The sequence below is a fragment of the Halichoerus grypus genome, chromosome 5 (genome assembly GCF_964656455.1).
Source record: "Halichoerus grypus chromosome 5, mHalGry1.hap1.1, whole genome shotgun sequence".
Lineage (NCBI taxonomy): Eukaryota > Metazoa > Chordata > Mammalia > Carnivora > Phocidae > Halichoerus > Halichoerus grypus.
In genome coordinates this window covers 11,610,414-11,629,502 of record NC_135716.1, presented here as the reverse complement: position 1 = coordinate 11,629,502, position 19,089 = coordinate 11,610,414, and the positions used below count along the sequence as shown (strand labels likewise).

General features: G+C 48.8%; 1 protein-coding gene across 7 annotated transcripts in view; it reads right to left on the bottom strand.

Moving 5' to 3' along the window:
• Nucleotides 1-19,089, bottom strand: part of CYRIB (CYFIP related Rac1 interactor B) — a 144,416-nt gene that overhangs the window by 102,834 nt on the left and 22,493 nt on the right. For 6 of the 7 annotated variants that reach the window (XM_078072004.1, XM_036084513.2, XM_036084514.2 and 3 more), the window contains exon 2: nt 1,418-1,470. In XM_078072004.1, the coding sequence (XP_077928130.1) occupies nt 1,418-1,470 (53 nt within the window). Of the gene's footprint in view, nt 1-1,417; nt 1,477-19,089 lie in introns of those variants that run through there. The other variant, XM_078072007.1, reaches the window with a different exon arrangement.

The window sequence follows — 19,089 nt, the reverse complement described above, 5'->3', positions numbered from 1 at the left end:
TTCGGATCTAGATAAGTCTGAAGCAGGAATCTATGATAGGATGGATATAGGACTTCTGTAGGTCAGAATAGTGGTTAGCCCTGGGGCAGGACTAACTGTGAAGGGGCATGAGAGAATGTCCTGGAAAGATGGAAATACTGAATGCCCTGTCTGGGTGGGGACAAGGTGGGGTGGCATATTAAGAATTCATCAAGGGGCACCTGGCTGGCTCAGCTGGTAGAGCATGCGACTCTTGATCTTGGGTTTGTAAATTTGAGCCCCATGTTGGGTGTAGAGATTACTTAAAAATAAAATCTTAAAAAAAAAGATTTGTGCATTTTACAGTATGTAAGTTATACCTCCATGAACATAAAAGTTACAAGCATGCATGAGAGACTGATGCACAGTATCCTGCCACCTGATCTCCATTCTACGGCTAAAGCTCTGCAGAAGCTAGCCAGCCAAACTCAGGGCAGTGAGCAGACCAGGAAGACGAGGGACCAAAGAGGCAGAAAAAGGAAGTGCCTGGCGGAGGTAGAGGGCACTGAGGCTCACCAAATTGGTTTTCCATGAGAGCCTCCCGGCAGTTAAGAGCCCTTGCTCTCCATCCAGACTGCTTGGATGTGAATACTCGCTCTACCCCTGCCACGCACTGTTTGTGTCCCCGCCAAATTCCTATGTTGAAACCTAAGCTCTAATGGGATGGTGTTAGGAGGTGGGGCTTTCAGGAGTGATTAGGTCCTGAGGATGGAGCCTCATGAATGGGATTTGCATCCCTGATGACAGAGACCCCAGAGAGCTCCCTCACCCTTTCTGCCATGTGAGGTGATAGTGGAAAAAATGGCCATCTGTGAACGAGGAAGCAGGCACCACTAAACACTGAATCTGCCCACACCTTGATCTTGGACTTGTCAGCCTCCAGAACTGTAAGAATCAAGTTTCTACTGTTTAGTGCCCCCCAGTCTGTGGTATTCTGTTATAACAGCCCAGATGGACTAAGACAACCCCATGCATTTGGAGTGAATTTGGGCAAGTTACTTTTCTTCTTTGAACCTCAACTTTCTCTTGAAATTTAAACAAGATAATTCAGACAAAGCTCTTGGCACAAGGTCAGCTCTTCAACAGTGCTCAATAACTGTCAACTATTATTACTGTTACTGATCACAGGAGGCTGAGAGTGTCTCCTGCCCTCCAAGGATCTCATTTAAATTAATCATTTAACCTGATAACCTGGTAGGATCTCTAAATATTCATGGAGTGAATGAAAGAAAGCACCTCGATTCTAATTTCAACAGAAGCAGAAGGTTCTTCTTTCTACTGAACTGAAATCCATGTCCTGGCCTGATATTACCATCCACTTTAATTTTTCTTCACAGTGCAGTAGTGAAGAACACAGGCTCTGAGGCTGACGGCCATGGTCAAATCCACCGTTACTTACCAACTTGGTAACCTTGAACGAATAACTCAAACTCCAGGCCTCAGTTTCTTCTCCTGCAAAACAGAGGTGCAAAGGTTAAGCAAGTAACAACAGACCTGAGCACATGGTAAGCCCCCAGTAAATGCTTGCCACTATTGGTCTTCCCATACCAAAGAGTCTGGGAATAACAACTGCAAATTCCATTTCTTCAGACCATTAAAGTCTACAAGAGCATGTTTTGCAAACATCTTTCTCATTTAATGTTCAAAGTAGTTTTATGTATTACAAATAAAGAAATGGAGATTCAAAAAAAAATGGAGATTCAGAGAAATTAAGTAACTTGCTGATGGTTTGCACAGCAGAGTAAAGAGCAAAGGTGCAAACCGAAATCCTATAACTGAGGGACAGTGTGGCTGGACTGTGTGGTCCGGGGGACCAAGGTTGGGGACAGGCTGTCCTTCCAAATTCAGAATTCTAAGATAAAGGATGCTGGAACTCTGAGTTACAACCGCATATCCTGGTCCCAGCGAAATACTCAGCCCAACTTGAGTTTGATCTGGTCTGAATCATTCTATCCCTGAATCACTTCCTGTTTTAGGTTTCTTCTTGGCTGAGAAAGGAAAACAAACACGTACAGCACCCTGTCCTTGTCACCCTCAACATCTCTTGCAGCAGAAGCTTATGAATCAAAGGGAGTTTTCATAAAACCATACTTAACCAACGTCCCACGGAGCTCCGTCACCAGCAGGAGCGTGAAGATGGCAACAACGTCTGCGGCGTCTAGACATGATTGTGCGGAAGAGAACCAGAATGCCTTTTTCTGGCCTTTATTTTGATTACATCTTTAGCTGCCTTAGTGTGTTCTCTGTGCTTTTCATCGGGTGCTGAACCACAGGAAACCACTCCACCAGCCCCGCTTTATTCACAAAAGGTTTGGGGGCTGAGCCTGAATGTGGTAGGAGGATGCTGCGGGCTGATCAGGTCAACCCCTTGTGCCCCTCCTCCCATCTCTCCTCTGGTTTCCCAGCACAGGTTTTCTTGTTGTTCTGGTTCCATGAGTAAGGTTTAAAATTCCCTTTATTTTTAAAATATTTTTTATTTTTTATACATATTTTTTAAGATTTTATTTATTTATTTGACAGAGAGAGAGGGAGAGCACAAGCAAGGGGAGCGGCAGACAGAGGGAGAGGGAAATGCAGGCTCCCCGCTGAGCAGGGAGCCTGACGCGGGGCTCCATCCCAGGACCCTGGGATCATAACCTGAGCTGAAGGCAGATGCTTAACTAACTGAGCCACCCAGGTGCCCCCAAAAAATTTTATTTTATTTAATTTTTTAAGTAATCTCTACACCCAACGTGGGGCTCGAACTCACAATCCTGAGATCAAGAGTCGCACGCTCTACCGACTGAGCCAGCCAGGCACCCCTAAAATTCCCTTTCAAATCATGATCACAGAACTCCTTGGTGTCCAAGAAAGATGGGAATTTAAGAACCATCTAAGCATACTTACAAGCTCTGTGCTTGAGTGTGTGCAACACACGGCCCGTGCTCTGCAGGGGAGTGTGTGCACACCACACACACATGCGCACGCGCACACACCATACTACGGTTCTCCGAACTCCTCTCCCTATCTCTTCCAGTTACATTACATAAAGGATTATTTTTCTTTCTTTCAAATTTTTTGACCAGATTTACAAAATAGAGAATGGAAGCAAGCTGTTCTCTTGGGGAAATTTCAGGGCCTTGGGGAAAAAAGACACAGAAATCAGAAAAAGGGCACTAACTCTCAGAAAACCCTTTTTTCTTTTTTTTAGTTTAAGAACACAAAGAGTAAGCTGCCACAGCATCACCTAGAGATAAACCCAGGAGACAGCAAGTAGCTCCCCGAGAAGGAAAGTGGCAAGGGGGACTTGTTTTCATTTCCATGATAGGGACTGTGGCTCTAGAAACCAGATCTGATCTTGTCTCCTCTTTAGACTCACACCATGAGCTCCAGCCCCTGCTCAGTCTCTCAGAGCTCGTGAATTAGTGGACCAATGAGAGGCAGACAAGCAATTACAACAGACTATGAAAAAGTGAGCACCAGTGGTGAGCACGGTGTTGGGCAATCACAGAAGGCAAGTGGGGGATATAAGAAAGGCTTCCCTGAGGAGGTGATATCTAAGCTAAAAACGAAAAGACAAGTTAGAATTTGCCTAGCCCAGGCAGGAGGGTATCCAAGCAGAATCAACAGCACATGCAAAGGCCCGCAGGCTAATTTGCTGGTTTACATGGTCAAGCACAAGCAGCGGGAAGGGAGATGTAGGATACCAGACCTGGATATGTAAACAGGCAGACTTGCCAGGATAACTTGCCTGGACTAGGTGACCTCCTGAGGTCCCTCCAGCCCTAAGGGCTTGTTCTATGGTCTTCTGAGAGCCCAGGTCCTCCTCCTGCTCACAGCCCTTTAAACAGCATGCAGAAGCCTCTGGGTCCATTCCAGGACACCAGGGAAGTCCCAACCATCCCACGTGGGCCCTCCTCCTTCCTCTTTCTTTTCCCCTGAGGAGTGGCTGGGCAGAGTGACTCAAAGAGGGAGCTGTCTTCTCCTTGTCATTTGTTTCTTAAAAAAAACACCCAGAGCTCACACAGACAGTCTGCCTTCCCACCGACCCCCTTCTCCCACCCAGCCCCTGGCCTAGCTGAAGAAATGCTGGAATTCCCTGAGTCCCTCTCTGTCTCCTCCAGGACACTGGATGCTGTCTGAGGGCTAACACTGAGTTTGGTCATCCTGTTGTTCCCAGCACCTGGGATTCTGCCTGACGCGTAAAAGGTCCTCGAAAATGCCTCCAGAACTGAACGGATTTCCTCTCTCTGCAAACGAACACACACCCAGATGCCCCTTCTCTCCACACCCGCACCCCCAGCAGCTCTGAGCCCAGGGCAGGAGACCTGAGACCCAGAGTGGCCACCTCGATGCTTCTCCCCATTACTCTACAGATGACCCCAGGGTCCCAGGGATGCCCCACCTGGACAAGGATGATCCCCTCGTGACACCAGTGAAGAACCCCAGGCCCCAAGGACTGACTGAGTTGCCCTAGTTCTCTCAGCAAATGCACCACAATGTTTTTTAAAGGACACAACATCCTTAAGCGGAAGGCTCTACCAGAAACCTGGTTTATTTTCAGGGAAAATGCTTAACGTTGACAGAACTAATGGAAGCTTTTGTTATTTCTACCAGTTACACCACACGACTCCTGGGTGTTTCTAGGCAGGACGAAAAGTTCCCACGGAAGCAAATCCATCTGTGAAGATGACCATGAATCTTTTTAGGGACTGGATATGTTTTTGATTATGGATCATTTTTTAGGTTAACTCTCTATGATGTGATCTCAGGCTATAACCATTTTTAAAGAAAAGTTGAGCTCCCCAAACCACTTAATTCCTTTGTTGTTTTTTTTTAATATTTTGATGTTAAACAACTTGACTATGACATCAAAAACTATGTTTAAAGAAGCCATTTCGACCTATAATCCCACCACCAGAAGAATACCTCTAATTCTGTGTCCTCTTAAACTCTTTTTATTCACAGATCCGTACTCTTTACATATGTATGTATTTCATTAAAAAGAATTACCTCTAGCGTAGAAGTTCCCTAGTCTCTTTTTTTTTTTTTTACTTAAAAAAAAAAAACCTTAGGCAAGTCACTGGCATGATAAACGCCACAGAGCACAACTCAGCAACGGATTAAGCACCGCTGGACATTCTGGGCCTGAGACATTTAGGGCAACATTTTCTGACCTGCGTCATTCAGCCGTTTTCCGACACTTCCCACATCCCAGTTCACAGGAAACAAAGGAAAACAGGTGTGTTTCTTATTCCACCTGGGGTAGCAAACGACTCCCAAAGTTTGCAATGATGGCTGATTGCTGAAGAGTTTTTTTTTTTTTAAGATTTTATTTATTTTTTGACAGAGAGAGACAATGAGAAAGGGAACACAAACAGGAGGAGTAGGAGAGGGAGAATCAGGCTCCCCGCTGAGCAGGAAGCCTGATGCGGGGCTCGATCCCAGGACCCTGGAATCATGACCTGAGCCAAAGGCAGATGCTTAACAACTGAGCCACCCAGGCGCCCCTGATTGCCGAAGAGTTTAAGTCAATATTTCTCTGCGGGTGAAAAAACATCTCCAATAGTCCAACACAGAGGTTCTCATCCCCACGGCCGCCTTAACCAGAGCTCGTGGGAGAGGGAGGAAAGTTGTTTTTAAAAATCCTGCTGCCAGGGGCACCTGGGTGGCTCAGTTGTTAAGTGTCTGCCTTCGGGTCAGGTCATGATCCCAGGGTCCTGGGATCGAACCCCGCATCAGGTTCCCTGCTCCGCGGGAAGCCTGCTTCTCCCTCTCCCACTCCCCCTGCTTGTGTTCCCTCTCTCACTGTGTCTCTCTCTGTCAAATAAATAAATAAAATCTTCAAAAAAAAATTTAAAAAAAAAATCCTGTTGCTGGGTCCCGACTCTGTCCAATCAAACACTCTCTAAGGATGACACCCCAGCACCACTGTGGTTCTCCACCTCCCCAGGTGACTTACTGTACGAGCAGGACCAGCTAGAATAACTCATTAGTCGAAGGAAGCCCATGGGAAATCTTATCTGGAAGTGAAGAACTTCTCGTAATTAAATAAAATAGCAGATGTAAAAGTACCTAACAGTGCCTGTGACCCAGTGGACACTTAATAAATGTTAATTAAGCACACAAAAATAACTGAAATAATTACTCTTTCTCCTCAGTGAATTCATCTTATAATTTGATTGGCTTGTTTATCACTTGTTGTTTTTTTCTTAGCCATGGTAATAAAATCATAAAATTATACCCATAATCCTGTTCAATTACAAGAGCGCTCTACTATTTCCAACAAACCTTAATCATTTATTTAATAAAACTTTCCCTTGGAACAGTGGCCAATCTATACCAAATGCTCCACGAATGTTAGCTATTTATAAGAATTATTATTATTATTCAGAATTCACAATAAATCTTCCAAAGCAGGCTGAAACTCCTTTTGTGGCCTTTGGAGGGCTGAAAATAATGTAAAAAAAATATTAGGGCAATATTTTACAAACTTATGAAAACAGACTTTTATGCAAATCAATGCTTTTTATCATTTTGTCAAGAAAAAAAATGTGACCGTTGCACAGGTAGCTGGCTTATCAACCCAGAGAAAGTAGCACAGAGAAAGCTACGAGTTAACGCTCAGCAGTTTCCATAGTTACTTGGGTTTAGTTACAAATGGCCTCTCAATTCAACTTGCCTCCTGAGTGAGGAAGGTAAGATTCTTCCACATGTTCACATGAAACCACAGGTCTGTTAAAAAATAAACGCAGGAGAGGGAGAAGCAGGCTCCCCTCCGAGCAGGGAGCCCGATGTGGGGGCCCCATCCTGCTTGTTGTGCTCTCTTGCTCTGTCAAGTAAATGGATAAAATCTTTTAAAAAAAATTTTTTTAATAAAAATAAAAAATAATAATAGAAAAATAAATGTAATTGCTTAATCCAAACAAGGAGCTTTTATTATGAAGATTTCCAAACCTCTGGTTTGCCCAGCTCAGCTGGGATGCCAGTCCTTGTGTTCCTCGCGTTGTACCAAGCACAGGAGAAACCAGCAGCTATGCCGAAGGATTTGCTGTACCCGGTCCGGGTTTCACACGGGTCAGGATTCCCTCCTATTGCTTGTACCTGAGCTCGCGCACTTGGCCCTCCCTGTGTCTTCCACCTCTAAATGTCTGCTATGTCAAGTTTTAAACCAGCAGGCCTTAAAACACATATCCAAAAAGAACAAAGATGGGTACTGCTTTATATGTATATTATATGTCAATAACAAGTGCTATGGTCTGAATGTGGGTGTTCCCCCCAAATTCACACACTGGAATCCTAACACCCCACGTGACAGTAGTAGGAGGTGGGGCCTTGGGGCGCCTGGGTGGCTCAGTCAGTTAAGCGTCTGCCTTCAGCTCAGGTCATGATCCCGGGCTCCTAGGATTGAGCCCTGCATTGGGCTCCCTGCTCAGTGGGGAGTCTACTTCTCCCTCTCCCTCTGCTACTCCCCCTGGTTGTAGGTGCTCTCTCTTTCTCTCAAATAAATAAAATCTTAAAAAAAAAAAAAAAAAGAAGAGGTAGGCCCTTTGGGAAGTGCTTACGTCGTGAAGAGGGAACCCTCATGGATGGGGCGAGTGGCCTTATAAAAGAGGACCCGGCGACCTCCCTCACCCCTTCTACCATGTAAGGATACAGCGAGCAGTCTGTGACCCAGAAGAGGGCCCTCACCTGACTATGGCAGGGCCCTAATCTCAGGCTTCCAGCCTCCAGGCAGTGAGGAATGAACCTGTTGTTTATAAGGCACCCAGTCTGTGGTTTTATGTTACAGCAACCGTGACTAAGACAAGGTCAAAAGTGATCATACACAGGCCTTTGGCCAGTAACGGCCTGGCTTTGCAGCAAGAATAGAGCGATGACCGTCCCAGGCCAGGCAGCTTCAAAGGGGCAAGAGAGATGGAGAGGATGACGGAGATGCCTTCCTCGAAGACCTCACGCTCAGGGGAGCGTGCACCCGGGTCCTGCCATGCCGAGTGGCGAGGGCTCTGACAGATGCAGCCATGGGGTGATGAAGAAACACAAGGACGGGGTCACAGAAGCAGCCCCAGACACCTGGCCTGAACAAGAACCAGAAACGAGGAGGTAACAGTTGGGGACAAGGGTTAAGGTCAGCGCTGCCGTTCACATCGATCATTCCCTCAACTCTACCACCTGAACTTGAGACCCCGTCCTACGCCATTTGTATGACCACCCAACGTTTGGCTCTTTCAGGGAGATCGTAAGCACCTTGAAGGTGGTGGGCACCTTGTGTTGGTAGAAGAAGTACTAATTTTAGTTTCTCTACTATTCCGTGTATGTAGTACTTCAGAGAGTTAGACATTCATATTACCCAAACATTAAAACTTCTGTAACTCACATTTTCAGTTCCTACTCTGGTTGACCAAGCACTGAATTACTAGTGTGAGTTGGTGGCGGGAAGGCCTCATGCAAGTGATTCCAATTTATCTTGGCTGATTTGTTTTTGTTGTTGGAAAAACTGCAATGTCTGGAACCACCACCCCCACGCCCCCCACCCACCCCCGTCACAGAGGATCCCTAGTGAACACACTCCCGGACTCGCAATGGTGGGTGCCACCTCCCACACGACCGTTCCAGGACCCCTAAAGCATCAAAGATTCAGCCTGGAAATAAAAGCATTTGGAGGAGCCCTCCGCCATGCTGGAGTTTCTAAAGTGTTCCTTGATCCATTCAGAATACACCCTTTCCTATTAATCAGGTTCTCCCTGGCTCTGCCAATCCGTATCATTATCATCACTTGCAGTCCAGAAAGGCAGCTAACGTACTGGGGAGAGATGTCCCTTGAAACAGTCCCAGGTGCTTAATTTCCTAATTATAACTTGCGCTAACTGGCTATGGAAATCTTACATGACACAGGACCCACTATCTTCAGCAATATTGCTTTTATTTGCAAAACTGCACTGATGCCTCATCCCCAAGAATGTACTTCAACTATTAAAGGCTACGTGTGAAGGTTCTGCATGCATGCACGCACAGGTGCACAAAGTTAAATATATACCAACTTCCTATAATCCTAATACCACGGAACATACAAAATACTTCTAACTTCCAATGCACGTTTCCTACCCAGATGCGAACCCCACCGTATTTTGGGATTCTTTTGAGAGAGCATAACGGATTCTAGGATCCACCACAAGTTTATAAAAATTCTCTGGCTTGGGGGTGGTGCCTGGGTAGCTCAGTCAGTTAAGCGTCCAACTCCTGATCTTGGTTCAGGTCTTGATCTCAGGGTCGTGAGTTCAAGCCCTGTGTTGGGCTCCACGCTGGGTGTAGAGCCTACTTAAAAAAAAATTCTCTGGCTTGGGTTCCCCCCCCTCAAAAAAGTAGCTTCATTTCACATATTTAGCCATACTAGCATTTGGAGGAATAAAGGTTCCTAGAGCTTCTTTCACACACTGTTCCCCTGAGGTTGTCACCTTCTTTGTTGAAGGACCGTGAGATGCCGCAGAAGCACACAATCCTCCCAGCCCCAGGCCTGGGATCTGGGGAGACATGCCATTACACCGGGCAGTTCTCTGTCCAAGATAACAGTCAGTGACGGGGCCTACTAATTACCTTTTCCCTTTGCATCCCTTCTCCTAGAACTATGGACCATTTCCAGGACCACGTTCTGCAAACAGGAGAGAAGCCAAACATGGTTTCTACACTTTCCCTCATCACTCTCCCAGCTTAAGAGGGATCCATGTCTCACATTTTTCCATGATCTATCACTCATATATTTAACAATGTTCTTTTTTTTTTTTTAAAGATTTTATTTATTTATTTGAGAGAGAGAGAATGAGAGAGAGAGAACACATGAGAGGGGATAGGGTCAGAGGACGAAGCAGACTCCCTGCCGAGCAGGGAGCCCGATGCGGGACTCGATCCAGGGACTCCAGGATCATGACCTGAGCCGAAGGCAGTCGCTTAACCAACTGAGCCACCCAGGCGCCCCTATTTAACAATGTTCTTAATGAAGCTGTAGTACTTGCAACTCTATGTCCAAGTGATGAATTTGGACAAATCTTTAACCTTAAGAAATCTCCAATATTTTAGGGGAAGGGGAGAGACTACACAGGGTGCTCAACACATTAGTAAATGTCCAAAATATTGTGGTGCCTTAACCAATCATCTCCTTAATAACCTTAATTATCACTGCATATTGTATCATAAGTGGTCATTGTTCTTTCTCAAGACGTGTCATTCAGCATGGCATTAATTTAAGAAACAGAGCGTGAAGGTGAGGAGGAGAGCAGGAGGAAGGAAAAGAACGTACCGAATGGCCACAGCATGCCAGGCTTAATGGCATCTCAGTTAAACCTGAGCCCTGCAGGCTGGCTCTGGCCCTACCCTTATCAAAGTAGAGAAGAGGGGAGCCGCTCGCCAATAGAAGAGCAAGATAAAGGACGTGTGCCTGAAATACAGATTATCAAACACATTCTCTGTGTAAGGATGGGTCGCCTTTAAAGACATATCACTATTTACTCGAAAATGTGACACTGAGAGAGGTGCAGAATATCATTTCTGCATATCCGGTCTACCCCCCCGATTCTAGACGTGTGGGAATGTGAAGGCTGGAGGGAAAGGATCAGAGCAGAGCCACACTGGCCACCAGGTTTTCCCACTGCTCACCACTCAGGGACTGTCACTTAGCTTCCTCCCATTTCCCAACTCCTTCACCTATTTAACTGCTTCCCAGGTGTCCGCTCTGAGTTTGGGTACACCCATTCAGAGAGCCTTCAATCCAGATGGGGGCCCCTGCTGGGTACACCTTACCCCTGGTTCCCCTTTTTCAGAGCACTCCTCTCACAATCTGAATGATGCCATCGCTTAGTCGGCTAGCTCACTCCTGAGCTTTCAGTGACTCTCTGCTAAACTGTGTGTGTCCTGGACCTGGGCACAGCAGTGACATCTACACGGAAACGGTAGGGTCCCATGCCCATTGGGTGACCAACCCATCCCAGTTTATCAGGGAATTTCCCAGTTTAGCAAGGGAAGTCCCAAGTCCCGGGAAACCCCTCCGTTCCAGGCAAAGCAGGCCAGCTGGTCCCTCTAGTAGTAGATCCCAACAGGGTCAGAGAGCCTGCTCACAATTTCTTCCCCGTAACCACGCTCAGCTGTTCAGCTGGGCCAGGGGCCCTCACTGTGCCATGTGGCCGCTCACTACTGTCCAACAGAACTTTCTACAGAGATGCAGATGCTCTGTATGTATCTGCAATGTCCAGTAAGGCGGCACCAGTCACATGCGTCTACTGAGCACCTGCACTCTGGCCAGTGCACCTGAGGAACTGAGTTTTTCAATGTTAATTAATTTTAATTAGTTTAAACTTAAAGAACCCCATGTGGCTAGTGGCTACTGTATCCAGCTCAGCTCCAGTCTTTTGTACATGGAACTGGGGTCCACTGCTGTGCAGAGGAATGAGCTTTGAAGTCAGACTGACCTTGGTCCCAATCCTGACTCCCTCATTTACAAATGTGCCACAACTTCCTGGGAAAATGTGTTTCTTCATCTGTCATCCTTACAAATTTACTAGGGGACAGTGTTCAGGAAGTGGCTGGCCCACTGAACTTCAAGAAATAGGATTTCTTTAGAAGCAGCTAAACCAAACCTAGGTAAAAATGCTAGAAAGAATTTGATTCTGAACCCCAAAAGTGAACAAAAGGGGAAATCATTTCAACCAGATCTTCAAAATACCTGTCGGGTTTAAATTCGGATTCTAAACTGCCACAGCTGTCCCATTGGGCTCGCCATGACTTGATTTCTGTCCCAGGCCTGTCGACAGCTGTCACTGGGTCCCATCAGAAGGTGCCTCGGGGCAGCGGGAACCGGGTAACTGGCAGACACTGGGCCAGGTCCCCTGAGCGTGGCCCTACACAGTGTGGGGTACAGGGATCCAGCCTGGTCACAGAACAGGGAGGAGGCAGTGCGGAGGCAGCGGGCTCTCCCAGGCCTCTGTCCCCTCCCCGGGACAGAAAGGGGCAATGTGGAGCAGAGCATGCAGGTGACCACCCTGGAGCTTATCCTTCCCAGCACAGAGCCCCCTGTGCACCTGTCCCTGCTCCCTCTCACGGGGATCAGCTCTTGCTGCCTGCGGAGGGAGCCCACTGGGGCAGATCCTCTCTGGAACCTCTCCAGGGCAGGAATGGGCGGAGGGTCCCCAGAGGGGCAAGCTGCAAATCAGCATCACCCTGGGAGCTTTTCGAAAACAGTGCTCCCCAGGACTGGGAAGTGGTGTTTGCAGAAAGCTCTTAGGTGACCACGGCTGCACAGCTAGGGACTGGGTATTCTTCATCTGAATGCTTGGGGAGGGGATTCTCAGGAGCAGCCAAGATGAGAAGGACCACCAGCAGAGGACAGAAGCACTATCTATGGCTGTGGGAAGAAGCCTCCTTAAGGGTTTCTTCCCTCCACAAGGCTGGAGGGCTCTGAAGCCAGAGTTGGGGCACAAGCCACCCCCCTCCCTCCAACCTTCTGGTTCCCCAGGACCAACCCGTCCAAGGACAAACCTGTCCAATGTCTCACGTGCAGCACTAGTGGGGGTGTGGTGGGGGGGTGTCCTCCTTGCCCACTAGCCCCTGAGCCCCCCAGGGCAGAAGCCCACGTCCTTGTACCTCTCTGGTCCTGGTGTCCCAAGGCTGGCGCAGGCACTAAGGAAGCCCGCAATAAATGCTATTATTGTGGTTCTTACCCTCATTTTGCTGAAAAGGAAACCAGCTCCTAGAGATGGTATGACTCACCCCAGGCCCCATGACGCTGGGGGCAGGGCAGGGACAGGAACTCTGGGCTCCTGGGTTCTTTCTCTTCCTGATACCCCAGGTTGCTGCCCGTCGCTCCCCAACCCTCCCTGCACACACCCCATTTTTGCTCCCTCTTTTGGCCAATATGCAGGCTCTGCCAGTCACGATAAATTCTCATTTAGTATTCTAGGGCTTTAAGCTATAGGACCCCACCTAGTCTCAAAACAGTCTGGGGGTTCTTTTAAGAACATCCTTTGGGCACTATACGCAGGGCCAGTTTGGGCACAGCTTTGGACTCTGACTCACCTGGGGTGCCACTTAGAAGCTGGGTGATCTTGGACAGGTTTCTTAACCTCTCTGGGCTCAGCTTCCTCAGTTATAAAATGGGAATGATTAGATTTACCACTAAAGATAGTGGTGAGGATTATTAGCTGAGATCAAAGGGACCAGATGGGCACCATGGCCAGCCAGCAGGAAGCACTAACAGGTGGCAGAGATGGATCAGATGGCAGGTGTATACGCCTCTCATCACCTGCCCTGTGCTCCAGATTCTGGCCCAGAAGAGCTTCCCCAGGGTGCACCCTCCTGCCCTATTTACCCCTTTCTGTTCCCACAGGCCACCATGGGCCAGCAGACCCACCCCACCATCCTTCTCCTGACCCCTCCTCTTGGGTGCCTGGACCACCCTGGAGGACCAGATGACTGCTGAGATGGCTGACGGCACCAGAGTCATCCCCACCCTGCCCTGCCGGAGCCCCCCAGAAATAAGCGAGAAGTAGCTTTTCTCTATTCCTCATTCCAGACTTCCTTAATTAAAATCAAATATTTGCACACTCTCCAAGGCCTATAAACCTGAATTGCTCACAGGGAAAAAAAAAAAAGGTGCAAAGAGAGTAGCATGGGCAGAGGTGGCCTAGTAGAACCTCAGAGGAAAGGACAGCCGATCCTGAACAACCGCACAAGGCCAGTGAGAGCACGGGGTGCGAGGGGGGGGCATTTCCAGAGCAATCACCCCTGCTTTTCTCAATCGACTGCCACAAAAATCAATGGCACATTCCCTCTGTGAAAGGTGCTGCTGAACATCCTCTGAGGGTGGGAGTGTGCTCGGGAGTTGGGGGAAGGATGGAGGTGAGGAACCTTCTACTCCAGCCCCACCCTGAAAGCTCTCCCCCTATTCACACCAGCATGGCGGTATCAGTGGCGAAATGGGAAATACTTGGAAGGGGGTGGGCAGTGGTTGCTGGGCAGAGCCCTTACCCTCAGGGCCCCTCTGCCCCCAGCGCCCCCAGACCTCCCCCAGGACCCGGCAAGGAAAGGGTGAACATCAGGCTCTGTAGAGGCTTCCAGAAGTTACTCTGGTGGGTTAAGCAGTCTGACCATCACCCCCGGACACAGGGGAAGGGCGTGAAGCATGCACACAAAATGCGGAGGTGATCAGGTGATTTGTGTGGCAGTGGTACTAAGGACGGGCCACGGACCGCCCCCCCCCATACCTCCTTCCCTCTAGGCCACTCACTCCGTCCAAGTTCAGGTCATCGCTTCAACAGAAGCCTCCCTAAGCAGGCAAAACAAAGTCGATGCTGAGCTCCCTGCAATGAGCAGCTGACATCTTTTGTCTGCCCAGCCTCCGTGCCCCTTCTGGTAACGGCACCCAGTTTTCCAATGAGGCATCGCCAGTCCTCCCCTCCACATGCTCCAGGGGCCAGTGTGTTACCTAGGGCAGTGCAGTCAAAGCACAGAATCTTCTAGAACCCATGGTTGGCTGCAGAATGGGCATGTGACCCTGAATGGCCGTAAGAGTCCCCTTGAGGTTCAAGAATGGGCATGGGACCCTAAGTGGCTAGTAAGAGCCTTCTCTAGCAGTCAAGCTGCATTCACTGCAAAAGCATGCCTGTTTCCCTGATGGGGTGGTGAACATGAGAAGACATAAGCCTGAGTCCACGCTGCTGGCAGGCTCTTGCCATCTGGAGAGGAGAGACTGCCTAAGAAACAGGAGGAAGGAAAGCAGGGCCAAGAGACAGAGACAAAATCCCGCCCCTGGATCAGCCAGGCCTGTTTAGCTACTTGATAGAAGAAATTATCTTTTTTGAACCTAAGCTAGCTTGAGTTTGGTTTCTGTCACTTGCAACCCAGAGCACTGACGGACACAATCCTCAATGGGTTTATAAGAAGCTGCCGGTTGCTGCCAGGCCCTGCTTCCTGCCCTAGCTGCCATTTCAGGCCTGACCCAGTGGCTTGCTGATGGCACGGGGGAGGCTGGCTCCAGGCCCTCCACGTGGCGCGGTGCACAAAGCATCCCTCTCGCACTGTGGACCCCAGACCCCAGACTCTCGCCGCAGCCCCCAGGCCCCCGCACCTCCCAGGCTGCCTTTCTTAACATGCAAATCCTTCACAAGCTACAAATTAGGATGCAGATTCCTTTTGCACCCCTTACACCACCTGGCCAGAGGATCTGTGCTCTCCTCCACAGGAACCCCCTGTTCATCCAGGGGAGTTCACACCTGATGGCAAGTCTTCCCCACAGCAGGTGTTGCTACAACCCCAGCTGACACCATAAGCTCTTTGAGGACAAGGCTGACCCCTCACGCTCTGTAACCTACAGCCCCTCCGCTGGGCTCAAAGCCCCCACTCCCCATAGAGGGGGAGGAAGTGTTGGAAGAACCTCCTAAACACAGCCTCTACCCTCCTATGGGTTATCAGGCCCTCCCCAAAGCTTTCTAACGCCCACCTAAGACTAAGACGCTCTGGGATAAATAAGCCTTTGTCATGTAAATTAAAGGGGTTTGTTTGTTTCCACTGAAATCTCAGCCAGCTGTGTAAATTTCCTCCAAAGCCACAGGAAAAATCTCTGGCTAAACCCTCTCTTGACGCCAAACATCCACTGACAGCGTTTCTAACTCCAACGTGCCGAGCTAACGTCAAAATAGATTTTAGAGATCTTCTGGCGCAACCTTCCCATTTTACAGAAGTGGAAACTGGAAATCCGAGAAATGATGTGACTCCCCCCGCCCCCCTGGGTCACACAGAAGGCAGAGGAACCAGGGCAAACCTGGGGCTCTCAGCTCCCACCAACCCCCCGCCCCGCCCATCAACCAACATTACAGATAACTTTACCTCCATTTTATTGTATTATGACACTACTTAGTACATGCTCACTTAACATTATCTAAGCCACATGTATTTTCTGCTCTTTGCATCCTATCTCATCTGGAAAATGGGGTCTCTGTGTTTACTGGCCCAGCGGCTGGAGCCTTCCAGCCTTACTTAGACTTAGCGGGTTTCTCACCCTCTCCACCACCTCCAACACTAGCAACACAGACGGTGACAGTGGTGGTGGCTCTTTGTGGAAATGTCTACCCTCTCCTGGACCCAGCAAGTGGTCATGAGGACGTTCATTCATGGCTCGGGGCTGTGTCGCGTGTCTCTCATTAATCTCTAAAGAAGAAGCATCTCCCAAGGTCACAGTGATTTCAGAAACAGCCCGGAAGGTGAATTTCTGGTTGTTCCTTTTGCTCGCTGTGTGGCCTTGGACAAGTCAGTTAGCCTCCCTGAGCCTCAGTTTCTTCATTTTCAAAAATGGCAGTTAATACCCCCGCTGAATGGGGTTTGAGTCCCTCGAGCTGCTCTAGGGCTCGGCCAATCTGCTGACCCAGGTCATCATCCTAGATTTTCTGAGTCTTTCCCCACCTGTCACCCATCAACCCCTCAGCTGCTCAGGCCAGCTGACACCATCCCATCCACACACCCCCCCTTGGGCGCAGCATCAGAGCCTAGGTGGCTGGCTTCCTGCCTGGGGGCCGACCACCCCTCAGCCCGGTCAGCTCCAGGGCCCAGCTCTACAGCCGGTCATCTAGGTATGGGTCTAGAAACCCGCGGCAGAGATTCTCCTCAAACTGAAAACCTCTAATGGTCACCGTAAAATTACTCACTTTTTTTCCTCATGGGATCCAACGGAATTGACCCTTTTCTACATGTAACAATAAAGAAACTAAGGAATACTTGCAAGATTTCTTTACTGATCTCTGTCCAAAATTAAGCTTGTGCTCTGCTTACTGTTGCCACTGAGGAACAGAGAGGGGCCTCCCTACCCACCGAGCCCAGACTGAGTAATCACACTTTACGTCTGGATCTCACCCCACATCACGCCCCCCATGGCAGGGCCAGGGCCCCTCACCACCACACCCCTGGTAAGCAGTCATCTATCTATAGGCTGAAACTCTGGGTCTGCTACCCAACCCCCAACCCCACCCAGTGGAGTCTAGACTTGCTCAGACGAAGGGGAAAGCAGAACTTATAAGCAGAAGCTGGAACTGGGGGGGGGGGGGGGTGTGTGCTAATGCTGTAGCAGACCAGCTTGGGGTAGAAAGAAAAGCATGGTGACTTCAGCCTTCCACCCATGGTGGGACTTTCTGTCTCACCGCTTATAGTAAAAGTACCAATATCAGGTCTCACCCAATGCCAAAGCCCCAGATTTTGGCAAAAGCTCAAGACAAACCCAGTGATAAGAAACTGTAGGAAGGATCAAAGATCACAGATCAAGAACCCCAACAGACTATTTATTGAGCTGTAGGGCTTACACTGAGGGCAGGGAGGAAAAGGGATACAGAGAAGCTGCTGGAACTTATTTCTTCAAAGCCCAGAGAAGAGAGCAGCTTTTCTTCTCTTCTTTACCTCCTGCTACAGTCAATCACAAGTAGCTGAAACAGTCCCTTGAAAATGTTCTGCGGGTGTGTGCCTACGAACACACGTGTGCCCGTGCATGCATGTGCACACACACACGGGTGTGTGTGCTCAGCCCCTTTGGCAGCCCACCATCCTTTGAGAAGTAAAAGCCAGGTAGAGGGAACCCTCCTAGATTGCTGGTGGGAACTAAAAATGGTGTAGCCGCTTTGGAAAACAGTGTGGCAGGCCTTCCAAAATTTCAACATAAAACTCCATACAACCCAGCAAATTCCACCCCTATGTATCTGCAGAGGAGAAATGAAAACCTATGTTAACCTAAAGACTCGCATACAAATGCTTATAGCATTGTTATCCATGAGTCCCAAACCAAAAACAACCCAAATGTTTATCCACCGCGGAGCAGAGAGACAAATCCACGGGGAGAGAGAGACCACGCGGTGTGTCTGCACAACGGATTATTATCCCACAGTAAAAAGGAACAGAGTACTCATGCACTCGACAATGCAGATGAATCTCAAAAACAAAACGCCAGACACAGAAACCACATTTTATATTATTTCACTTCTATGAAACACCCCAACGGCAAGTTTATAGACAAATTTAGAGAAAAAAGTAGATTCGTGGTTACTTGGAGCTGAGGACAGGGAGTAACTGTAAATGGACATGAAGCATCTTATTGGGTAATGAAAATAACCTAAAACTGTATTATGGTTATGGTTGCACCAGTGGGTAAAGTGACTAAAAACCACTGAACTGTACACGGGAAATGGCAGAGCTGATGATACATAAAATACACCTCGAATCAGTTTTCTGTTGTTGCTGTTACAGTACCACAAATGTAGCAGCTTAAAGGAACACAACTTTATTATCTTACAATTCTCGAGGTCAGAAATCCAGACAGCGCCTCACCGGGTTGAAATCAAGGTGTCAGCAGGCCCCCACTCCCTCCAGAGACTCTGGGGGAGAATATGTTCTCTGGTATCTAGTGGCTGCGGTGTCCCTTGGCCTGTACCCCTCCCCCATGTCCAACACCAGCAGCAAAGCCTCCTCAGATCTCGGATCCGGACCCCGTTTCCATCACCGACCTCCCGCTGACTCTGACCCTCCCTCTTATGAGGCCCACCAGATAATCCAGGTTGAGTTCCCCATCTCAAGATTTTTAACGTAGTCCCATCTGCAGGTCCCTGTTGCGAGGTAAGGCGATGTATTCACAGGCTCTGGGGACTAGGGTGTGGATGTCATTGGGAGGCCATTATTCTGTCTACCATCTGCCTCAGTAAAATTGTTAGGAACACAAAAAAAGGAAGTGGCCAGCATGTAGGGCTCATGCAGGTGACCGGTCTCAAACCCCTGCTGCTGAAGAAGCCCCCGGGAGCCCTGTCCCAGGGCACCATGTGCAGCATAAAGGACCTGAAAGGGCCCTCACTTTGTCTTCAAAACACAGGAGGGAATAGGGCAAGAGAATGATAGATCCTGAGAAGAAAACCTGGACAAATGGTCAAGTTCTAGATGAGGGTATGAGGGGACAGGGGAGAAACGCCTTTAGTTTTCACAGATGTGACTCTCCTTCCCCGCCCGCCCCCCCACCTCCCCACCTCGCCCCACGGTCAAGTCTAAGAAAAAAGAGATGTCTGCGCGAATCGAAGTCTCTGC